At 35.3% G+C, this 24,189-nt stretch overlaps 1 protein-coding gene across 1 annotated transcript; it reads right to left on the reverse strand.

Annotated features, from left to right (window-relative positions):
• Positions 1–4,464: 4,464 nt before the first annotated feature.
• On the reverse strand, positions 4,465–23,187 carry LDLR (low density lipoprotein receptor). Its single transcript, XM_053717883.1, has 18 exons — positions 22,978–23,187; positions 14,655–14,774; positions 14,268–14,390; positions 13,622–13,996; positions 13,373–13,495; positions 13,108–13,230; positions 12,818–12,937; positions 12,013–12,138; positions 11,489–11,660; positions 11,055–11,282; positions 10,744–10,862; positions 10,430–10,569; positions 9,572–9,713; positions 8,935–9,087; positions 8,451–8,699; positions 7,616–7,696; positions 6,804–6,964; positions 4,465–6,226 (listed from the first exon to the last, which is right to left on the reverse strand). Exons 1-18 carry the CDS (start codon positions 23,045–23,047, stop codon positions 6,191–6,193), a joined length of 2,661 nt encoding a protein of 886 aa, XP_053573858.1. The 5' UTR covers positions 23,048–23,187; the 3' UTR covers positions 4,465–6,190.
• Positions 23,188–24,189: the final 1,002 nt, after the last annotated feature.

A 24,189-nucleotide genomic window follows, 5' to 3' on the forward strand; every position in this document is an offset into this window, starting at 1 on the left:
TAATGTCAGCAATAATTTCCTTCAAACCAGGCCCGAATATGGTCTGCCCCTTGAAGGGAATGTTAAGTAATTTAGACTTTGAGGTCACGTCAGCTGACCAAGATTTAAGCCATAGCGCCCTACGCGTCTGGATGGCGAATCCAGAATTCTTAGCCGTTAGTTTAGTCAAATGAACAATGGCATCAGAAACAAAAGAATTAGCTAGCTTAAGTGTTCTAAGCTTGTCAAGTATTTCAGTCAATGGAGTAGCTGTCCGAAAGGCCTCTTCCAGAGACTCAAACCAGAACGCTGCAGCAGCAGTGACAGGAGCAATGCATGCAAGGGGCTGCAGGATAAAACCTTGTTGAATAAACATTTTCTTAAGGTAACCTTCTAATTTTTTATCCATTGGATCTGAAAAAGCACAACTGTCCTCGACAGGGATAGTGGTACGCTTTGCTAAAGTAGAAACTGCTCCCTCCACCTTAGGGACCATCTGCCATAAGTCCCGTGTGGTGGCGTCTATTGGAAACATTTTTCTAAAAATAGGAGGGGGGGGAAAACGGCACACCGGGTCTGTCCCACTCCTTAGTAATAATTTCTGTAAACCTTTTAGGTATTGGAAAAACGTCAGTACACACCAGCACCGCGTAGTATTTATCCAGTCTACACAATTTATCTGGCACTGCAATTGTGTCACAGTCATTCAGAGCAGCTAAAACCTCTCCAAGCAACACCCGGAGGTTCTCAAGCTTAAATTTAAAAGTAGACATATCTGAATCAGGTTTCCCCGAGTCAGAGACGTCACCCACAGACTGAAGCTCTTCCTCAGCTTCTGCATATTGTGACGCAGTATCAGACATGGGCCTTAAAACATCTGTGCGCTCTGTATTATGTCTAACCCCAGAGCTATTGCGCTTTCCTCTGAATTCAGGCAGTCTGGCTAATACCACTGACAGGGTATTATCCATGATTGCCGCCATGTCCTGCAAAGTAATCGCTATGGGCGTCTCTGATGTACTTGGCGCCATTTTAGAGTGAGTCCCTTGAGCGGGAGTCAAAGGGTCCGACACGTGGGGAGAGTTAGTCGGCATAACTTCCCCCTCGTCAGAATCCTCTGGTGATAATTCTTTTAAAGATAACAGCTGATCTTTATTGTTTACAGTGAAATCAATACATTTAGTACACATTCTCCTATGGGGTTCCACCATGGCTTTTAATCATAATGAACAAGGAGTTTCCTCTATGTCAGACATGTTTATACAGACTAGCAATGAGACTAGCAAGCTTGGAAAACACTTTAAATCAAGTTAACAAGCAATATAAAAAAAACTTTACTGTGCCTTTAAGAGAAACAAATTTTGCCAAAATTTGAAATAACAGTGAAAAAAGGCAGTTAAACTAACGAAATGTTTACAATGTATGTAACAAGTTAGCAGAGCATTGCACCCACTTGCAAATGGATGATTAACAAAACGAAAAATATGTTTTTTAAACAGTCATAACAACTGCCACAGCTCCTACTTTTGAAGCCTTTTGAGCCCTTCAGAGATGTCCTATAGCATGCAGGGAGGGAAGCTGAATGTCACAGTTTGTAATTTTAACTGCACCAACTGTAACTTTTATACTATAACAGTGGAAAGCCTCAGGAAACTGTTTCTAGGCAAAAATAAAGCCAGCCATGTGGAAAAAACTAGGCCCCTATAAGTTTTAATCACCAAAGCATATATAAAAACGATTAAACATGCCAGCAAACGTTTTATATTGCACATTAATCAGAGTATATACCTCTGATAGCAAGCCTGATACTAGTCGCTATTAAATGACTGTATTTAGGCTTTAACTTACATTAATCCGGTATCAGCAGCATTTTCTAGCAAATTCCATCCCTAGAAAAACTTAACTGCACATACCTTATTGCAGGATACCCTGCACGCCATTCTCCCTCTGAAGTTACCTCACTCCTCAGACATATGTGACAACGGCAGTGGATCTTAGTTACTTCTGCTAAGATCATAGAAAAACGCAGGCAGATTCTTCTTCTAAATGCTGCCTGAGATAAAATAGTACACTCCGGTACCATTTAAAAACAATAAACTTTTGATTGAAGAAAAAACTAACTATATTTTACCACTTTCCTCTAACTACCTCCAGCTATGTTGAGAGCTTGCAAGAGAATGACTGGATATGGCAGTTAGGGGAGGAGCTATATAGCAGCTCTGCTGTGGGTGATCCTCTTGCAACTTCCTGTTGGGAAGGAGAATATCCCACAAGTAATGGATGATCCGTGGACTGGATACACCTAACAAGAGAAAAAATTATTTGACCCCTGCTGATTTTGTACATTTGCCCACTGACAAAACAACAAAAATCAGAAAAACGCATTTCAAAAAAAGTTATAAATTGATTGGCATTTTAATGAGTGAAATAAGTATTTGACCCTTTTGCAAAACTTGACTTGGTGGCAAAACCCTTGTTGGCAATCACAGAGGTCAGAAATTTCTTGTAGTTGACCACCAGGTTTGCACACATCTCAGGAGGGATTTTGTCCCACTCCTCTTTGCAGATCCTCTCCAAGTCATTAAGGTTTCGAGGCAGACATTTGGCAACTCAAACCTTCATTTCCCTCCACAGATTTTCTATGGAATTAAGGTCTGGAGACTGGCTAGGCCACTCCAGGACCTTAATGTGCTTCTCTTCTTGAGCAACTCCTTTGTCACATTGGCCGTGTGTTTTGGGTCATTGTCATGCTGGAATACCCATCCAAGACGCATTTTCAATGCCCTGGCTGAGGGAATGAGGTTCTCACCCAAGATTGACGGTACATGGCCCCATCCATCATCCCTTTGATACGGTGAAATTGTCCTGTCCCCTAAGCAGAACACCCCCCCCAAAGCACTTCCATGTTTGATGGCGGGGATGGTGTTCTTGGGGTCAAAGGCAGCATTCCTCCTCCAAACACGGCGAGTTGAGGCCAAAGAGCTCGATTTTAATCTCATCTGACCCACAACACTTTCACCCAGTTCTCCTCTGAATCATTCAGATGTTCATTGGTAAACTTCAGACAGGCCTGTACATGTGCTTTCTTGAGCAGGGGGACCTTGCGGGCGCTGCAGTATTTCAGACCTTCACGGCGTAGTGTGTTACCAATTGTTGTCTTGGTGACTATGGTCCCAGCTGCCTTAAGTTCATTGACAAGATCCTCCCGTGTAGTTCTGGGCCGATTCCTCACCGTTCTCATGATCATTGAAACTCCACAAGGTTAGATCTTGCATGGAGCCCAAGACCAAGGGAGATTAAGTTATTTTGCGTTTCTTACATTTGCGAATAATCACACCAACTGCTGTCACCTTCTCACCAAGCTGCTTGGCGATTGTCTTGTGTAGGTCTACAATCTTGTCCCGGACATCCTTGGACAGCTCTTTGGTCCTGGCCATGGTGGAGAATTTGGAATCTGATTGCTTCTGTGGACAGGTGTCTTTTATACAGGTAACAAAGGGAGTGCTCTTAATTTCATTTTAAGAGAGTGCTCCTAATCTCAGCTCGTTTGGGAGCCAGAAATCTTGCTGATCGATAGGGGATCATATACTTATTTCACTCATTAAAATGCAAATCAATTTATAACTTGTTTGAAATGCATTTTTCTGGATTTTTTGGTTATTCTGTCTCACTGTTCAAATAAACCTACCATTTAAAGGACCAGTCAACATAGATTTGCATAATCAATAAATGCAAGGTAACAAGACAATGCAATAGCACTTAGTCTGAACTTCAAATGAGTAATAACTTTTTAAAATTGTCAGAAAAAAAAATCTGTCTTTTTCCACTCCCCTTGTACCATGTGACAGCCAATCACAAATGCATACACGTACCATGTGACAGAAGTCATTCACAAATGCATACACGCTTATTACACATGCTCAGTAGGAGCTGGTGACTCAAAAAGTTTAAATATAAAAAGACTATGTAGATATTGTGTATATGGAAGTGAATTGGAAAGTTGTTTAAAATTGCATGCTCTCTCTCAATAATGAAAGGTTAATTTTGATTGAGTGTCCCTTTTAAAATTATAGGACTGATCATTTCTTTGTCAGTGGGCAAACATACAAAATCAGTAGGGGAACAAATAATTTTTTCCCTCACTGTATAATAGCTCTAGAATTTTTAAACGAACCCCTGTTTAAAGCAGTAGTGGGCAACCACATGCGCCTCACCAATTTTCATTGTCACTTTTGTAGCAGGAATTTATTTCCCATTTGTATCTCTAAAAGCAGATTTTTTTTATTTCTCTCTCTTAAAAACGCCTGGATTCTGTCTTCACTAATTTTTAAAACATGTGATCCTATCTCTGCCACAGAGTGAATTGTGTTTGAAAATCTTTAAAATAATACTAGGTGATTGTGGTCTCTGCAGTAAGAGGCTCACTACAATACGCTTATGTACAGTATTATAACAACTAGCAATAAAATAATAATGCAACAAACATTTTTGAAATAAATAAATTTATATATTAAACTTTACCCAAAATGACAAATCAAAAATTGACAACAAAGCAGAAAAGTGCAAAGAAAACAAAATAGCAAAAAACAAAAGCTATTTATAAAAAACAAAGAAGGAAAAAAAAAGGAAAAAAACATTTACAAAATTTTACAAAAAGAGTGGTGGGAAAAAAAAAAAGCTATAATAAATGTTTCACAGGTTCAGGCAGGGATTTTCAATTTCAATACCGCAGCAATAAAAATGAATGATTGCTATACAAGTTCAATAACCTTTAATAGACCAATTAAAAAAAAATCTTCATAGTAGAGAAACAAACAAGTGATATAGATACAGTGTGTGTGTATGTATGTATGTATGTATGTATATATATATATATATATATATATATATATATATATATATATATACACACATACATACACATACATATACACATCTACTGAAAATGTTGAAAGAGGTGTGCCTTCATTATGAAGATTTTTTTTTTTTTAGTCATTAATAAAGCATACAAATACTAGAGCAAGAAACTATATACATATTCTTTCTACATGTAGAATCTAAAATCTCATTAGCAACCATGTAACAATGATAAAAATCTGGTATTTCAAGTAATTGAAATTAGAAAGATATTATGCCATTTACAATATAAGGCAGCTGCTATCAATAGGTACGTTGGATATTTGGTTGAGCTGCACACAATAGGTAAAATTGTAGATTTTTAAAACAACCCAGAATAAAAATAGGCATTACTTTCTATGTTTAATTTATCATTCCAGCCGTCATACCCAGTCTAATATAAGCAAGTGAACAACAAAGGCTGACATTTTTAAAGCAGTAAAGGGGGGGGGAATATACGGTTGTGCACAGGCATTAACTTAAACGCAGTGAGCAAGAGGTGCAAAGGGAGGGTAACAGATAAATGGAAAGTGAGGAACAGGATGAGGATGGTGGAGTAGGCACTTGTGTGCGATTCCTGGCATTGTGTGGCTTGCTACATTGAATAAAGGCATTATGGCTTAGTAATTCCAATGCAGAGGTGAAAACCTCCAAGGTAGTAAACATATCCGATGCCCTGAAGACAAATCAACATCCACAAGTCTATAAAGTTTTTGCATTTGCTGCTCCTCGTTTTCCTCCAGTTCAGAGTATAGCGCTTTAGTGTTAGAGTTTTGTGCTTTTAAAACAAAACAAAATATAAACCCAAATAGGATTATTTAGTCCTTCATAGTCCCTCCCAGTGCGTCTTTCCTTTTTTCTTTAATAAAGTGGTTTGTTGTATTTCTTTTTTTTTTTTTAAACATATGTCTTTTCTGATCCCTAATAAAGCCCCTCATTCATTTTCTCCTTCATGTGCAATTTCAGTATTTGAAGAGGTGCAAATAGGAACAAAATATGGCACAACTTCATTAACCAATAAGTATCTTCATAAATAACAACAGCAACACCACCAACAAAAAATAACTACAGTCTCTGGCCATTATAGGTGATATTAGGTTGTGGAATAGTCCAAGAAAAGAAAAAAAAAATACAAAAAGAAAAACTTCAGACTAAGTTTCACAGATAAAAGGAGATTTGGACGGAGGTAAGAAAACAATTATAGTTCTATAAAAAAATAATATATATATATTGGTGGTTTGGTTTTGGTATTGTTGCCCTTGAATGATGCAAGCAGCAGGGTTTGGTTGATAGGCACAGAGTGGTTAGAAAATGTTCAAGCAATGTCATCTTCCAAGCTCACCATTTGTTTCTGTAGAATAAAAAAATAAAAAAAATTCATGAAATAAAATAATAATGCACAACAGTAATAAATAACAGGAAAAGGGTAATTTGTGCCAGATCAACAAATAGACAAATTGTCAAACAGTTCTAATCATCAGATTAGTTCAGTTTTAGGGACAGTAAAAACACCCTACGATTACATTTCTTTCTGCAGTATTTTACTAACACATTAACTTGCCAGCAGCGTCTGAACTATATTAGAACAGGATAACACCTAGTTTGTGGCAACTGTTTTTCAACTGTCAAAATCTACCCACCGCTTTCCTTATTTGGAATCTGAGCTTAAATCTGGAGAGGACAGGGCTTGCTACTGCCATTGTGTTAACAAAATCTCAATTGTTTGGTGTAAGAATAAAGATACCATTACAAACGGCAAATTAGGATGAGAAATGTGGCAAAGTTAGTCCTGTGAAGCCGGCCATGTACTCTTTCAGTTTTCATATGCATAATTAAGCATTTTATATTACAATCTTGAAGTGTTTACTGTCCCTTTAAATGTTGTGAAGAACCATATTTAAGGACCGGGCTATAAGCTGAGGTATTACCGATGGGTAGGTGTATCCTTCCTGAGTCCGACAGATGTGGATCTCATCATCCTCTGTTGTTTTCTGATACACAGGATTGTCAAAGTGAATGCTGTTTGTGTTTTTCAGTCTCCAGTTTCTCCACAGGAGAAAGCCACCAAAGGCACATAAGCAAAGCAGAACTGTGAATGCAATCAACCAAAATTAGTTTAATTCTCTCTTTAACTTTAAAAAAAAATTCAATATGCATATGTACTTTAGTACTTTATGGCCAATATATACAAAGCACAAATAAAATAAACCTTAAAGGGACATTAAACCCAAACATTTTTTCATGATTCAGACAGAGAATACAATTTTAAACAACATTCAAATTTAGTTCTATTATCTAATTTGCTTCATTCTTTAGATATCCTTTGTTATAGAAATAGCAATGCACATGAATGAGCCAATCACATAAGGCAAATATGTGCGGCCACCAATCAGAAGCTACTGAGCCTATCTAGATATGCTTTTCAGGAAAGATTATCAAGAGAATGAAGCAAATTAGATAATAGAAGTAAATTAGAAAGTTGTTAAAAATGGTATTCTCTATCTGAACCATTAAAGAAAAAAATGTGGGTTTAATGTCCCTTTAAATCAATCTTTTGTGACTTTAGGATTAAATATTAAAATACAGCAAGCACGCTTGAAGCAAAATAGTCTACCAGACTAAGTTGCCTTACTAGAACTGAAATAAAGAAATAACAGTTAAGCCAATACAGACTATTAGCGTTTCAAGGAAATAAGCATTGCTCCTGGTAATATTAAAAAACAAAACAAAAAAAACTCACCGATAGGAATGACTATGTACAGAGCAGTGGGGCTAGAGTGGGTACTTTGGGTATCTGAGCCTGCTGAAAGGCCATTACGAACTGAAAAATAAAATAGAAAGATTATCAGACTCTCATAAGCATGTCGTTTTTTTCCTCATTAACCTATAGTTAGTTCTCCTGTAATTGTTTTTTTCCTATGCTTAGAAAACTCACTACAAAGAGATTGAAATTACCAGCAAAACAGTCAATCATTCAAATATTGTCATTTTTGCCTACTTCATGGATAATAGCAAATCTTTAACCCTTTGAGTGCTAATGACGGCTCTGAGCCGTCACAGAGTTTCTCACTCTGGTGCTAATGACAGCTCAGAGCCGACATGAGCAATCTCCCACCTTGAGGGAGATCTGGGGGCCCCTAACTGCTCCTACCCCGGCGATCGTGCCTGTAGAGTGACAGGCATCGTCGGGGATTTACATGATGACGTCACCGCGCAACTTTATCTATACTTAACAATGTTAAGTATAGGAGGAGGGGGCATGCTGCTTAGAAGCCTGTATCTCAGGCATCTAAGCAGCTACAGACCCCCAAGACCCACTGTTGGAAAGGTAATCACCTAATAAGTAAGTCTTGGGGGGGGGGGGTCTGTAAAAAAACCCTTATATTAGCACCCAGGTGGGAAGTATTTAGCACTCAAAGGGTTAACATATTCAATCCCTAATATTAGTTAAGTAAACTACCACAACAATATTTTACTTTTATAAAAATATAAACATGATTCCGTTTACCTTATTCTAATATAATAAAACGAGAAATCCCCACACAATTTATAACAATGACAGGTGGTGTATATACCTTCATGTGATCGCGTCATCAGCTCCTGAGTATTTAGCTCAGGTGTTCGGTATGTGATCCTTTTTTGATGGGTGGTTGTAACCGATTTTGCTGTTGAGGTCTGTTGTACATTGATAGTAGAAGACGACATTCTTGCAGCAGTAGTAATCTTGGAAAGCGTAGTACTCCTTGGGGTCGTAGTTGGATTTGCATTTGCTGCTGTAGTCTTAGCCAAAGAAGTGGTGAGAGAGGCCTCTGGAGTAATTGATTCTGGGAAAATAAAGGATTACATATCTCATATTGCTATCACACACCCAGAGGCAGAACTTTTTTCACTTTCTGCAAAGGAGTTTTTTTTTGTGATTTTTTTCTGCAGGCGATTTTGAAATTCAATTTTTTTTTTATTTTTTTTTTTAATAACAAATAAGCCTTTAAATTACTGTACAAAAAGAAAGGCAAGAAAATGACACAAGGTCAAACAATGTGATTAATGAATACAACATACCATTCACACAGCTCCTCATATCTAAGCCGAGATGCATCCCATCAGGACACGCGCATGTGAATTTAGGCGAATGCCGTGAGATTTGGGGGGCTGGCAAGCACAGGTATTCACATCCTCCATTTCCCAGAGGGTGGGATTCACACCAGTTGTCGGCTATTAAAAAATACATTTAACAATCAAAAATATATTCAAACATAGGTAGAGCATCAATTATGTCTTATAATAATCTGAGTATTGAACAAATACAAATGCTATACAGTCTATTTAAGTTTTAAAATAGTTGTAATCTTGATTTCACTTTCCTAAAGAAAATAATGGACAAATCATACTTTTTATAAATCAAACAAACACTGATATAAGGATATTTTAAGCCCACGTGAGGTTACAATACAATATATGGGCTAAACAAACACCCATCAGTGGTTACTGTGTTGCAGATTGATAGGATACGTTTGCACAATTATGATCAATGCAAGAAAGTTAATACATTTCCAATGAATTTATAAGCAGAAAAGAGACAACTGCGCTCGTTTACAAAAGCAAATCATCTTTAAAGGGAGATTAAAAATAAAAAAAAAAAATAGGTAAAACTGAGAGGTTAAACTTTTTGTACAGAACCACTAAATCAGTCTCGTACCTTTAGGCTGCATCAGACTGTGATATAAAACAATATCCTCAGGAGACATTAGATTTTCTGCCACTTTCATAATATCTCGACCAGTCAACCTGTTAGCACTAAATATGGCTTCATTGTCTATGTCTGTCCAGTACACAAGATCCTAAAAAAAATAAAAATAAAAATAAAGTGTATAATCATTGATATATAAGTTATGTATAACAAAATAGTGGGCAATGCTCAAAATTTACCAGCAATACTATAAAAAAAAAAATATATATATATATATTTTTTTTCATTTTGGTTTAGTAACAGCAGGTTACTAAGATTTTGAGCAGCTTGCTTACTATTTTTATTATCATTTATTTATATTGTTTGTCGATTCGTTTTTTTAAAAAGTGGCCCAAATATTCTTAATTAGGGAATGGTGTATTAAAGGGACATTAAACCCCAATTTTTTTATCTCATGATTCAGATAGAGAATACTATTTTAAACAACTTTCTAATTTACTTCTATTATCTAATTTGCTTCATTCTCTTAATATTATTTCCTGAAAAGCATATCTAGAAAGGCTCAGTAGCTTCTGATTGGTGGCTGTACATAGATGCCTCATGTGATTGGCTCACCCGTGTGCATTGTTATTTCTTTAACTAAGGCTATCTAAATAATGAAGCAAATTAAATAATAGAAGTCAATTGAAATGTTGTTTAAAATTGTATTCTCTGCCTGAATTATGAAAGAAAATTGTGGGGTTTAATGTCCCTTTAAGTACAATGTTTTGTTATTTCTAATCATAATGCTAAACCAGATCACAATACCATTAGATATATAAATATGCATTTTTACAAAAAGGCTGCCCGAACTGGCATGTAAATTACCTCAAATATAGTAACTGCAAAAGGGTGTGACAGGTGCTCTTCATCTACTATGACAGTCCTCCTATTGTCTCCAGTAACATCAATACTGGAAATTGAGTGAAGCTTTGTGTCCACCCAATACAACCGCTGATTGATTAAGTCTGTGGACAGAAAAGTTAAAATTTTAGTTTACAGCAAGTAGATTAAACAAGTGCTACTTATACAAGCAAACAAAAAGGTCAACATGCACACATCATGCATGCGAGCAAACGCACAGAGTATACATTTAAAACAAATCTAGGGATGGGTAAATATAGAACTTTGAAGTTGCTCACCCAAAGTAATGCCATTGGGCCATTCAATGCCATCTACAACCAAAGATTGCCTGTCCATGCCATTCAAACCCCCTTTTTCAATTTTGGCTGGAAGACCCCAGTCGGTCCAGTACATGAATCTATAACATAAAAAGTAAGATGATGATGAGACACAGGATTTCAAATCACATTTCAGCTCATTGTTCTTGTTCTAAGTGACCGGTCCTTCTTTAGATCTCTGTAGGCACAATATCAGTAATCCTAATTCCTGTACTGTATACAAGTTAAAGGATATCACAGTAGAATCTCTACAGGATGCCTGTTTCACCTACCCTTGAGAGGGATCTACTACAATATCCCTTGGCTTTGTCAGTCCATCACTGAACAGTGTTTTCCTCTTTATCCCTTCTGTTTTGGCTACTGAAATGGTTTGAATAGAAGAATCTGTCCAATATATGTTGCCATGAACCCAATCCACGGCTATGCCATCTGGAGATTTGATTTCATGATCAATCACTGTAGCGTGGTGAGAAAAGTTATTTGCCTTGTCCATCATAGCACTGTGTGGGGACAGAAAGACAACTAAGATCAGAAAAAAGCCATTTATCTGAGGTGCAAGTGGTACATGAAAAATATTTAATAAATAAAGCCAACAAGAACAAAATTATTTAAATGTATCAAGGGAGTGATAGAAAATGTATGGAGTGAAAATGGCAACATTAGGTTTTAGGTAGCAAAAGGATTTTGTTCACAGAATGACTTTTACCTGTAGATCTTTCTCTGAGTCAGATCAGACCAGTAAATTTTGTTACTGGCTATCTCCATATCCAAAGCCACCACATTTTTCAGCTGTGGAATAAAGCTTGTGTATTCTCTTCTGTCCAGAGTCATCTTTCTTACTTCATGACGGTTAGTGAAGAACAAATAAGCACCAGATCCTTTAAAAAAAAAAAACAAGTTGTAGAGATTTTTTTCAAGACAATTCTTAGGGCATTTGTAAAAACAATTCTGTTTTAGGCTAATACAGATAACAGATTATACAAAACAGACACTATATGTTTAACCTGCAAATATGTTTAGATCACATACATCTATATAAAATGATAGCTAGAGATAAAACAGATAGGAAATAGATTTGGCTTTTCCTATTTTAATACTTATTTGAACTAGTAATGTTTCCCATGTGAGATATATATTTATATATATTATTTTACACACACATATATGCATAAACATGCGTTTTTATAAAATATAGCCATTTTAGTTTAAAATTGTTGAATTTAAACATACCAATGGATTTACAGGATCTGGTCACAAGATCCATTTGGTAGCCATCCTTGCATTCACACTTGTAGCTTCCATCCAAATTGATACAGATTTGACTGCAAGTATCTGGATTTTCACATTCATCAATATCTATGGAGGAGAAATGCATACAATAATAAAAAAAAAAAAAAAAAATACAATGTAGTAATGACATACATGTTCCTATAGCTACAGTTTTATTGTATTATGTGCAGAGGTAAAAACACAAACATTGTGAGAGATAAAGAGAAAAAACAAACACACAAATGGATATGTGGATGTAGTTTAAATTGATCTTGTTATAGAAAGAAGAGAAAAATACAAGCTTCATTTTTTTTTTTTTAAATATGCTTGTGTAATGGCATTTTTACAACTGGTACACTATATTCAGAGAAAGCGTTAGTGTAGGGCAACTGACAAACTGGAGCTTTCTTGTACAGTCCCCATGCTAGCCTTAGCATAGAATAGAGCTCCCGGTTTTCCTTCAGAATATACATTTCTTATATTTACCCCCACAAAACAATTTTACTAACTTTCTAGTCATCCTGACCTATTTAAACTGTTTTACTATTTGCCTATTCGAGGATTAGGAGTCTGAAATGTGACCCTGAGGAAAATTGGATAGCATATTTGGATATTTATATTTTTTTTTCCAAAATATAAGTTAAAATTGTTTCAGTATTAAACACAAAAACATACTGTGTTAAGTGAACAAGAACCTCTTCTACTGAAAAGGATAAATTCTCATATTTCCTGTTTTCTTTGTTAAATAAATAAAAAAATGGAATACCTTCACAATGTTTTGTATCCACCAGTCGGTATCCCTCAGAACATAAACATTCGTAGCCGAGTTTAAGGTCTTTACATATTTGTGAACAGCCACCATTGTTTTTTAAACATTCATTTACACCTGGGAAAGAGAACAGAACATTTGTCAATAATGGGCAGAGATCCTTTTGCTAGATGCAGTTCAAAGCTACTGCAGTTAGGAAACGAATAACAAAAATAGGAGAACTGGATATAGTTGGCTGCTTTTAAAATACATTATGTTAAAAAAAAAACAACAAAAAAACAACTTACGGCATTCCTTGAGGGGTTCATCTGACCAGTCCCTGCAGTCTCTCTGCCTGTTGCAGACTTTGTCCATATTGATACACTCTCCGCTGCGGCATTTGAACTTGTTTGGGCCTTCACATTTTGTCTCTGGTAAAAAAAAAACCACAACTTTTTTTAGTAGGAGGTAAAGAACAAGACTAAAATATAATTTAACATACATACACACACATAATATTCCTGACTAAATTGGCGATAATATAGCTGTAAATGTTTGCACAGTGATACTTACGGTTCGAACATTTCTCTTCATCACTGAGATCTTTACAGTCGTACTCTCCATCACACTCTCGGCTACCATGAATACACGTTCCATCATTACACTGGAATTCATCTGGGCGGCACGTAGGTTTAGCTGAAAGAGAAGCAAGTATTGAATTAAAACTGATTTACATCACTCAGTTGGACTGAAAAATACTAACACACATAATAGAGCACTAATTTACAGTACAGTACTTTGGATCCTGTGGTAAAAACTTACCACAATCTTTTTCATCTGAGCCATCCTTGCAGTCACTACCCCCATCACATTTCCAGGTCAAATGAATACACTCTCCACTTCCACAATGGAACTCAAGTGGGGAACATGGTTTGTCAGTTTTAATGGGCTCCCGCCCTTCACAGTGAGCCTCATCAGAGCCATCGTCACAATCTGGGTCCCCATCACAGGTCCAAAGCTTAGGGATACAGTGGCCATTGTCATTACACTGGAAATACGCTGGGTTACAGGTAGGAGCTGGGCAAGATTCTTCATCACTGTTATCTTCACAGTCCCTGTATGCATCACACACAAATGACAGGGATATGCACCTCCCACTGCGGCACTGGAACTCATTATCAGCGCACATCTTAGGAGCTAAGAAAGGTCAAGAAATTGAATACAAATGTTTAAAATTATTTACGCACACACACGATATATGGAACACAAAGCATTTATGTTTCTCTCACAGAGATGCAAATCCCTCCTGCTTCACTAAAACATATTTGCTGCTCATCAGATTCTGCAATGTATACTTTACTTATAACTGTAATCTAATACCTTAAATAATGATTTGACTAAAGAAATTTAAAAACAGACCTTACCAAAAAAATCATAAGAAAATTGTAAAATATAAATAAATACTTACAACAGTCCTTCTCATCTGAACCATTTTCACAATCTTCCATTGAATCACATTTCCAGGCCATAGGGATACAACGATTTAATCTTCCACCACAGCTAAACTCATCAGGCCTGCAGGATACCGATCCTGTGCAGAAAAAGAACATTGTTTCTTGTACTTGAGAGCCATTTAAAAAACATTTTTGTTTAAATGATATGCATTCGTTTTTTTGGAAAGAAAGAAAGAAAAAAAAAAAAAAACACTTCAGAGTTTGGCAGTTAACAGGTGCATATATCTTTTTTTTTTTTAGCCTTTCTTAAACCCCTTAGATGTCAGAGGGGACAACAACACACTGTACAACCACAGGGTTAAAGATTATTTCTATTAATATTACTATAATAAATGACTTACTGCATGTCTCCTGGAATTCATCTGATCCATCCCTGCACTCTGGACTGCCATCACAAACCCACTTATAGGGTATGCACTTTCCATCCCCACACTGGAACTCATTTTTTTCACATTTAGTTCCTGGAATAAATAGAAAAGGAAGTGTTTTAGGTTGACAGAGCTCTTTAGACAGGAGAAAAAAAAAAAAAAAAAAAAAAAGGAAGAAGGATATAGGATTAATTATAGGATGCCAATAAAGCGATATTTGTAGGGGCAAATTTTCTGTGTTTCTTTGCCATAACTAGGAATGGGTGAATGTGTTTATATTAGAATGTTATTGTAGTAATTTAATTTACGTAATCAAATGTTCATAAGAACGAATATTCTTAAAAATTCTATAAATCGCATGCTATTTACAGTTTTCGAATGTCCCTTTCAAATGTTGATAATTAAATTGAATGTCCACATTTGAATTTTCGAATGCAACATTCGATTTAACAAATACTATTCAGAAGTTAAATAGTTCATGTAGTAGGGAATTTAGTAAATTGATACAAATATATATATTTGAATGTTTCTATTTCGAATATTGCATAATTCAAACATTTAAAGAAAGCATTAGAAATACTATTTAAACAAATGTTAGAATGTTGTACAAACATTCAAAACTAACAAACGTGTTAAAATTTGTTTCATTTTTCGAATGTAGCGAAACCTTTGCCATCCCTAGCCATGACTCAAAAAAAAAAAAAAAAAAAGCTAACACACTTATCAATACAGTATATATAAAAATACAATTTCTGTAAATATTTACAACATGTACATAAACATTCTTAATAGAAATGCACATCATACAAACAGGATGATTTACTAAATTACATTTTTTGGTTTGACTTTGACACTTACTAAAACGGACAATATTTGATCATATTAATGGTTTGGCGGCAAGAGACTGCTGAAACATTAAAAAAAAGGGACATTTTTTTTAATTTTTTTATTATTATTTCATGATTCAGATAGCGCATGTGATTCTGAACAACTTTCCAATTTACTTCTATTCTCTAATTTGCTTTGTACTCTTGATAGAATTTGTTAATAGGATACCCAGGTAGGCTTATGAACTGCTGATTGGTGGCTGCACTTATATGCCTCATCATATTGGCTCATCCAATGTGTTAACTAGCTCCCAGTAATCCATTGCAGCTTCAACAAAGGGTAACAAGATAATGAAACTGGAAAGTTTTTTAAATTGTATTCTCTATCTGAATCATGAAAAAAAAAAAATGTTTTGGGTTTCATGTCCCTTTAAGGATTCAGAAACTATCCAGCCAAGTAAATCTCTTCAATTCCAAATGCAGAGCTCTTCCAATTATAATTGTTGGTCTTAAATTTGTTTGATTATTCTACACTTGCCCCTATATAAAATCACTCCCTCTACCCTAATTAAAAGGGACACTGAACCCAATTTTTTTCTTTTGTAATTCAGATACAGCAGACAATTTGAAGCAACTTTCTAATTTACTCCTATTATCAGTGTTTCTCTTGCTATCTTTATTTGAAAAAGAAGGCATAAGCTAAGTAGCCAGTCAATTTTGGTTCAGAGCCCTGGACAGCACCAGTTTACAGGTTGTTAACCAAAAATGGGCCGGCATTTAAACTTAGATTCTTGCTTTTCAAATAAAGATAGCAAGAGAACGAAGAAAAATGTGATAATAGGAGTAAACTAGAAAGTTGCTTAAAATTGCATGCTCTATCTGAATCACGAAAGAAAACATTTGGGTTCAGTGTCCCTTTAAGTATTTGGGTGGCTTCTCCATATTCTGGATAGTAGCAAGTTTCAAATACATTTTCAACAGGTACTTAAGAGTAACACAGGAATTAAAACATTTTTTTTTTCTCACTGAAGAGATCTTTTAATCTGTAGTGAATTTAGTGGCCTATAGGTTTGTTCCAAGCCTAGAAGGGTGTGTAACAAGGAGGAGTTAGAAAATCACACCATTATACGTATGAAAGGCTAAGGGCCAACTGCAGAAGGTTTCAAATAAGTTTAGGGAGGAGTAGTGCATGTGCCTTCAGAAGAAGCTTATGACCTTTACGAACAGGAAAGAAATGTAATCATGCATTGAAATATAGAATGTATGATTCACATTCCACAGGGCTCACGTACTGGAACTTCACAATCATTTTGCAAGTACTGTACATTGGAAGTACAAATTGCAGCAATATATAAGAAACAGGAAACTGGATAGTGGTTTACATTGTGCCATTTACGTACATGGAAGCTGCTAAAGAAAAAAAAACTGCAAAATAGTACACACCACACATGTAATACATGTTAATAAATAGATGTAGCATGACTTAAAATCTTATGATGTGAACAACTCATTCAGGTGTCTTATGATTATGGGGTTGTCATGGGAACATAAAATAGTTCAAGTTGATTGAGGGAAACCAGGTAAGAAAAAGAAAAAAAAAAAAAATGATGAGATCATATCATAGGAAATACCCCCAAGGAATGTGACACTCCGCATGACTACATTCCTGAGAAACTTTCCAGCAAATAAATAAAAAAAAAACAATTACAACATTCTCATTATTCAAAAAAGGCAGATCTCAGAAACCAGTTTCAGTAAGAGGAACAAAAAAAAAACAAAAAAAAAAAAAAAAAAAAAGTAATTTTACTTTATATTAAATAAAATTAAAAAAAAAAAAAAAGTCTGCTAACACTTTATTAAACAGCTGTCACAAGGATTAGAGAGCAGGAGATTCTGTCAACATACAAAAGCTTGGCAGTCTCAGTTCATATTTCACATGGGCCTTATGGGCGTTCGTGCCTAATTCAGTCCCATGAAATGAGACATTTTTTGTGTTGGCACTGGATGAAAATATAAAATGTATGTTTGAGTCAGACTTACAATTTTGCCTCTGCTTTACACTATAACTACATTTATAACAGTGTACTATAGTAGTTTTAGCTGAGGTTGCTAAGCAATGGCATGTATCCAGAATTATGATAGAAACGTCAGCAATACTTCAATTAAAGGGACAGTATACACTCATTTTCATATAACTGCATGTAATAGGCACTACTATAAAGAATAATTGCACAGATACTGATATAAAAATCCAGTATAAAACTGTTTAAAAACTTACTTAGAAGCTCTCAGTTTAGCTCTGTTGAAAAGGTTAGCTGAAAAGCCCACTGCAAATGGAAAATAAGACACTCCCCCTCCCCCTTCTTTTGCATATGAAAAGACCCTTTACACAAACAGGAGCAAGCTGGAGAAGGTAGCTGACGGTATTCAAATAAAACTTTGGGGCTTGGTTAGGAGTCTGAAAATCAGAGCAATGTTATTTAAAAATAAGCAAAACTATACATTAAAAAAAACAAAAAAAAAAAAACTTTATGGGCTTTATAAATAGATAATCTACAAAACATTTATGCAAAGAAAAAATGAGTGTATAATGGCCCTTTAAGGAGACAATGTACATTGTGGAAGGAAGGAAATCCTGCCATATAGGAGGGTGGTGTACACATTTTATAAAGAAGATACTAGAATGTCTCACAATCAAGATGTCACATTTATTATTGAACAATAATCATTGCAGCTACTTATGCACAAAAAAATAATTCAGGGGTCATTGTGACATTTCAACCATTAATTCTAAAACATTTAATTACATTTTCCCCATCATATGAGAATTGTGTGAATAATCTGCAAAAATATCACATGCTTTACTTTTGAGAATTGGTCATTCTTCAAATTGTATGGATTCAGTGTCATGCATTTTACAAGAACACTCCAATATTATTCTAAAAAGTAATGCTTAGTAGGGAAAGGTCAAAGTGACATTGCACTTCTTGTAGGATTTTAAATTATAAACAGAAACGTGCAATAAAGAGGATTAGAATATCAAAATAAATCGGATCTGGCAAACAAATATAATCCAGCAAAAGCTTTTTTTTTGTATTATCAGATTAAACTTGATACACAGTTAATTCACTTCTTGCATTATACAGAAGCAAAGAAAATGTAGCTAATGTATAAATACAAATTAAATGAAAGAATATAAAGCAAACTATATATAAATTGAAATCAATGTCAAAAAGCTAACTTTTTCTTAGCTTTTAATCTTTACAGCAGCTCCAGCTTCCTCCGCCCGTCGCAAAGCCTCTTCCTGGGTCTAAAATGAGGAATCCAGCTTCCTCCAATGACGGCGTTGAATCAGACACTGATTCCCCCGGGGGGAAAGCCGTGATTGGAGGATGACCTATCCATCATTTCTGATGTCAGAAATGGCTTGCAACGACCAGAAGAAGCTGGAGTTGCTGTGAAGATTAAAAAGGTAAGTTTTTTTCCCTCAACAGGAGTGAAATGTAAATTTTGATGAATTAAAGTGCCCCTGTTTTTAATCAAACTTTTAAAAACCGGGCACTTTAGCATCAAAATTGACATTCACTTTAATGTAGATACATGTTTTTATCAGCAGTTTCTGCACTTTACCACATCAATGGAAACTAGCCCTAAGTGGCTAAAAAAGGACAACTGCTTTAATTGTATTGGTAGTTCAGGAAAAATAAATTATCAATGATAGAAATTATCAACTGTATTAGGCCACCATATGGTATGAATTACTTAAAATATGATAATCACATTTTTTGCATTTCACTAAAACACCCTGTACCATAAAACATTTGGGTTAAACATTAACTGTGTGGTAATTTGTCTATGCATAAACTTTATCCTGAATTAATTATTCTGGAGAAAAAGATGATAAAAAATGGGGAAGATTGCAGTTGTTCTGTAAAGTTGTTCACTTCTTTATCAATCCTCAAGTATCTTATGTTAAAGGGGTAATAAACTTACATACTAATGTAATATAATTCGGCACATAGTGTAGAATTATATAAGATTAGCTTACTGGCACATTTATACTTTCAATTATTTCAGAGAAATTGTATGTAAAAACCTCATTTTACGAGAACGCCGCTCCTTGCTCTACTGAACGGGTCTGGTTTTTACACAGCGCATTGCGACCGGGCACTCTGTGACTAGACAGTGTGCCCGGTCGCGCCATTAAAATGAATGTAGTGCGCTCCCGCTACTAGACCAGAGCAGGAGCGAGCTACATTCATTTTAATGGTGCGACCAGGCACATTGTGACTAGACAGTGTTGCCGCGATGCGCCGTGTAAAAACCAGACCCACACAATAGAGCGAGGAGCAGCGTTCTGGTAAAATGTGTTTTTTACATACAATTTCTGAAATAATTGAAAGCATAAATGTGCCGGTAATCTAATGTTATATAATTCTGCACTATGTGCAGAATTATATAACATTAGTATGTAAGTTTACTGTCCCTTTAAAGGGACATGAATCCCAATTTATTTATTTCATGATTTAGAAAGAGCATGCAATGTTAAACAACTTTCTAATTTCCTTCTATTATCTAAGTTGCTTCATTCTCTTGATATCCTTTGCTGAAAGGCATATCAAGATAGGCTCAATAGCAGCTGCTGATTGGTGGCTGCACATAGATGCCTCGCGTCTAAAAATTGTACTCTCTACCTGAGTCATGAAAGAAAAATGTTAGGTTTATTGTTCCTTTAAAAATGTAGAAATAGAAACTCCCATATCGACATAATGAAAACCTGATTTTCATTATTTAGTTACCACCCCCTCACCATCCCCAGAGGATTAGGCACCCTCATCCCAAAGATCTATCAATGTAAAAATGAATTAATAAAAGGGGAAATTATATATTATACATATATTGGATCACTAATTCCCTAAGGTACCCGTACAAGTAATACACACATTTTACTTTATTAATGCTCCACTAAAATCCGACTATAAATCTTCTAAAATACAGATATTACAATATAATAGCTATCAACAATAGACTCAATTAAGAACAATAATCTTTCATATATTACGGTATTATAAAGAAATGAGTTGATAATGAATTATATGGGTGTATATATATTTATATACACACAAATAATAAAGTTAGATTGTGTCAGGGAAAGGAAACCCATGTCTATAATTCTGCAACATACGGTATGTGGGTGAGTGAAAAGGAAAATGGTAGGTATAAGTTTCAATCACATAAGGGGGATGGGTTACTGCAGATAAGTGAAACTAAGGTGTGGTTAATATTAATAAATATTCCAGCTGCTTTAAAAAAACAAATAATATGAGATTGCAGCACCATAAAATTTTAAAGCTTAATAAGGTTTTATAGAATTATTAGAATGTAACAGCCACTATTCACAATGTGGCAATAAGTCACAAAGTCTTTGTTAATGTCATTAAGTGTCAATTGATTTTTTGGATAATTAATTTGTGGACTCAGTTTGCTATTCAGGGCACATGAAAATGGTATACAAAATGATTAAAATATTTGTTTGCCTAAAGATATGTTAATAGTTTCACACCAACAGCTCTATTGGTGGAGAGGGACATGACTTGTGACATTAATATTTGTATAATGAAATACAAATAGTGTGGGCCATAGAATTGACTATGTCCCTTTAAATTAAAGGGACAGTCAACACTAATTGTTAGTTTAAAAAGATAGATAACACCTTTACTACCCATTCCCCAGCTTTGTACAACCAGCATTGTTTAAAACATCCAAACCTCTAAATGTCTGCCTGTTTCTAAGCTACTAAAGACAGCTTCTTATCACATGCTTTTTACAACAGGAACTGCTAGTTCATGTGAGCCATATAGATAACTGTGCTCAGGTCTGGGTAGTTATGGCTGACAGCACTAATTGGCTGAAATGCAAGTCAATAGATAATAGCCATGTGATCAGGGGCCATCAGAACCAGAAGAGGTTTAGATACAAGGTGGTAAAAAGTAGTTGTGCTTGTGCAAGACTGGGGAATGGATAATAAAGGGATTATCTATCTTTTAAACAATAAAAATTCTGATGTAGACTGCCCCTTTAATAATGACATGATAAACAATCAAATGGAAATTTTAGTGAGGTAAAAAAAAAAAAATAATAATAAAGTTCCTAGTGAGGACTGTTAAAGAGAACTTCAACTTTTCTGGATAATAATAGGAGTCCCAGTGTCTGAATTCGTCTGCCATATTCTCTTCTTACAAACTGATTCATTTGCATAACATACGAAAAATAAAAATACGGAACTAATATTTATGGAAAACCGTTGGTATGGACCATTTTCGTTGGTAAATGTCATTTATCGATAAGTCAGTGCGTGCTTTCTTATCGATAAATGACACGCCCTGCCCCTTGCCTCATACAGTTTAACATATTTCCACTTATAAGGAGCGTTTACTGGTTGCTAAAGACGTAACCAACGGGTTCCCACCTAACTACAGGGAGGAGTGTTCCCGCCACGCCGTGGGGTGGGAATGTACCACAAATAGAACACGCTCATTTGTCCAAACTCTCACTTAAACCGCGCCCAGTATGAGTTGTTATTGGACAAGAGGTGGGGGCTCGCGATCGGCAGATAGCTCTTTTATCCAATAAGGTACCTTAAAATAGCAGCCCATTCATGACCTACCAGGAACTGGGCGTGGCTTGTCCGAAAACGCTCACACCGGTGCAGTACCTACCTGTCATATTAGCACATTAAAATAATTACAAGTCACTACCTGAGTCTGACGAAAAAACCTTATTTAACCCAGTTGCTGAGTAAATATATACGCAGGCCCTATAGTGTGATCATAGATCATCATATCATAGGCGTAAGAGTATATGAACCAGCCCAATATAGTACACCTTAATGTCATAAGATACTGAATTTCATCCATTTACAAACCAATGTGATATTTCTTGATAACTAGCATAAGAAACATATATAAAGTTTAATTCAATGAAAAATAACTAAACTGTATCCATTACTAGTCAAAATTGATTGACCAACCAACATCATATTACGTACTCATCCTTTGAAAATAGTGTTTTAATATCTTAATTTTTGATCCATTATATTAAATCGAACTATGATTAACAGCCATACTGATCAGTGTCCTCATTTAAACTCAAAATTGCATTACTTCTATTATCCAAGCTTGATATCAACTAGACATGCTATATCCTATATTATACATTAAATGTAATAAGCAGCAATGACTGCATACAACCAGTGTATATATATATATATATATATATATATAAATAAAATAAACTCACCATACAAGTATATAATATAAATGGAATAGAATGATATTAAACTTCTAACTGGATGGAATTACAATTTAATACACATAGGAAACACCCATATATTAATAATAAAAATGCACATGATTTACCTACATAGAATTTATAGCATCCAGTAAATAGCTTAAAAAATAAATCCTTACCTGGCTTTGCAGATGTAATTTCTAAAAGGCAAACCAGCACTACAGATGCTAAGAATATTGCAAGTCTCATGATGTAAAAAGAAGCCTAATTTCTGCAGATCCCCTGTTAGTGCTGTCTCTATTGATGGAGAAGCTGCAGTACTGATGCAAACAGTACTGTGTCCAATAACAAAATGTATGTGTGGGATACCCTAGTGTGTATTTGAAAAATTACTTTTTCCCCAGTCACATATATGGAGGGTGGGGTTAGAAGTGGTGTGATTTTTAAACATCTTCAAATCCACCCATACTGGGAGGAGCCTAATAACACAAGATGTGACATAGACTAAGTGGTCCCTCCCAGAGTCATGCTGCACAATGAAAGTTTATTATAGTCACACACCTTGTTGGGAAGGGGGGTGACTCATAGCCTATATGTGTTTTACTCATTTACCCTCTACTCGCATAGCTTAAATACCTTTACAGTCTGTGAAGGTGAAATAGGGGTCCGCAGCCACTCCAATAAAAACACAAATATGTTTTTAATTAAAACAGCCTAGTGGTTCCTTGCAGTGTCCTCAAACTGTTTTATAATTTAATACAAATAAACATTGTGAGTTCAGTGTGGGAAATGAGCTTGAAGAATCTATCGTTTTATGCAAAATTCCTTTAAACACTAAAGCAATTTTTAGACGAAAACAATGTAACAACTAAAGTATAAATTGCAGGTTTATTTCACGGTAGTCATACAATTACAGCACAGGCGAGTCTAAATTCAACTAGAGTCTGTATTTTTAAGACAATTTAAATTTCAATTCTGTCTTCAAATTTACTTTGTTCTCATGGTATCCTTTGCTTAAAACATATGTACATATGCTCAGCAGCAATGCACTACTGGGAGCTAGCTGTTGATTAGTGGCTACACACACTTGTATCTTGTCATTGGCTCACCAAATGTGTTCACCTAGCTCCCAGTAGCGCATTTCTGTTCTGGAGCTGAATTTAACTATGTGTTTAATCAATTTATATGGGTTACACCCTAAGTTATATACAACCAATAGTGCAATGATTAAATGCTTTTACAAAGTAGACAATTTTCTTTCAGCATTTTTATGTTCCTTTGAATATTGTTTTTCACCACAGATAATGTGCTATGTATTTTGAATGTGGGCAGGATATGGGTATAGTAAAATCAACAAGAAAAGTTAACTGGAAATATGTTTTTTTTTTTTT

Source organism: Bombina bombina, chromosome 6, assembly GCF_027579735.1.
Source record: "Bombina bombina isolate aBomBom1 chromosome 6, aBomBom1.pri, whole genome shotgun sequence".
NCBI lineage: Eukaryota > Metazoa > Chordata > Amphibia > Anura > Bombinatoridae > Bombina > Bombina bombina.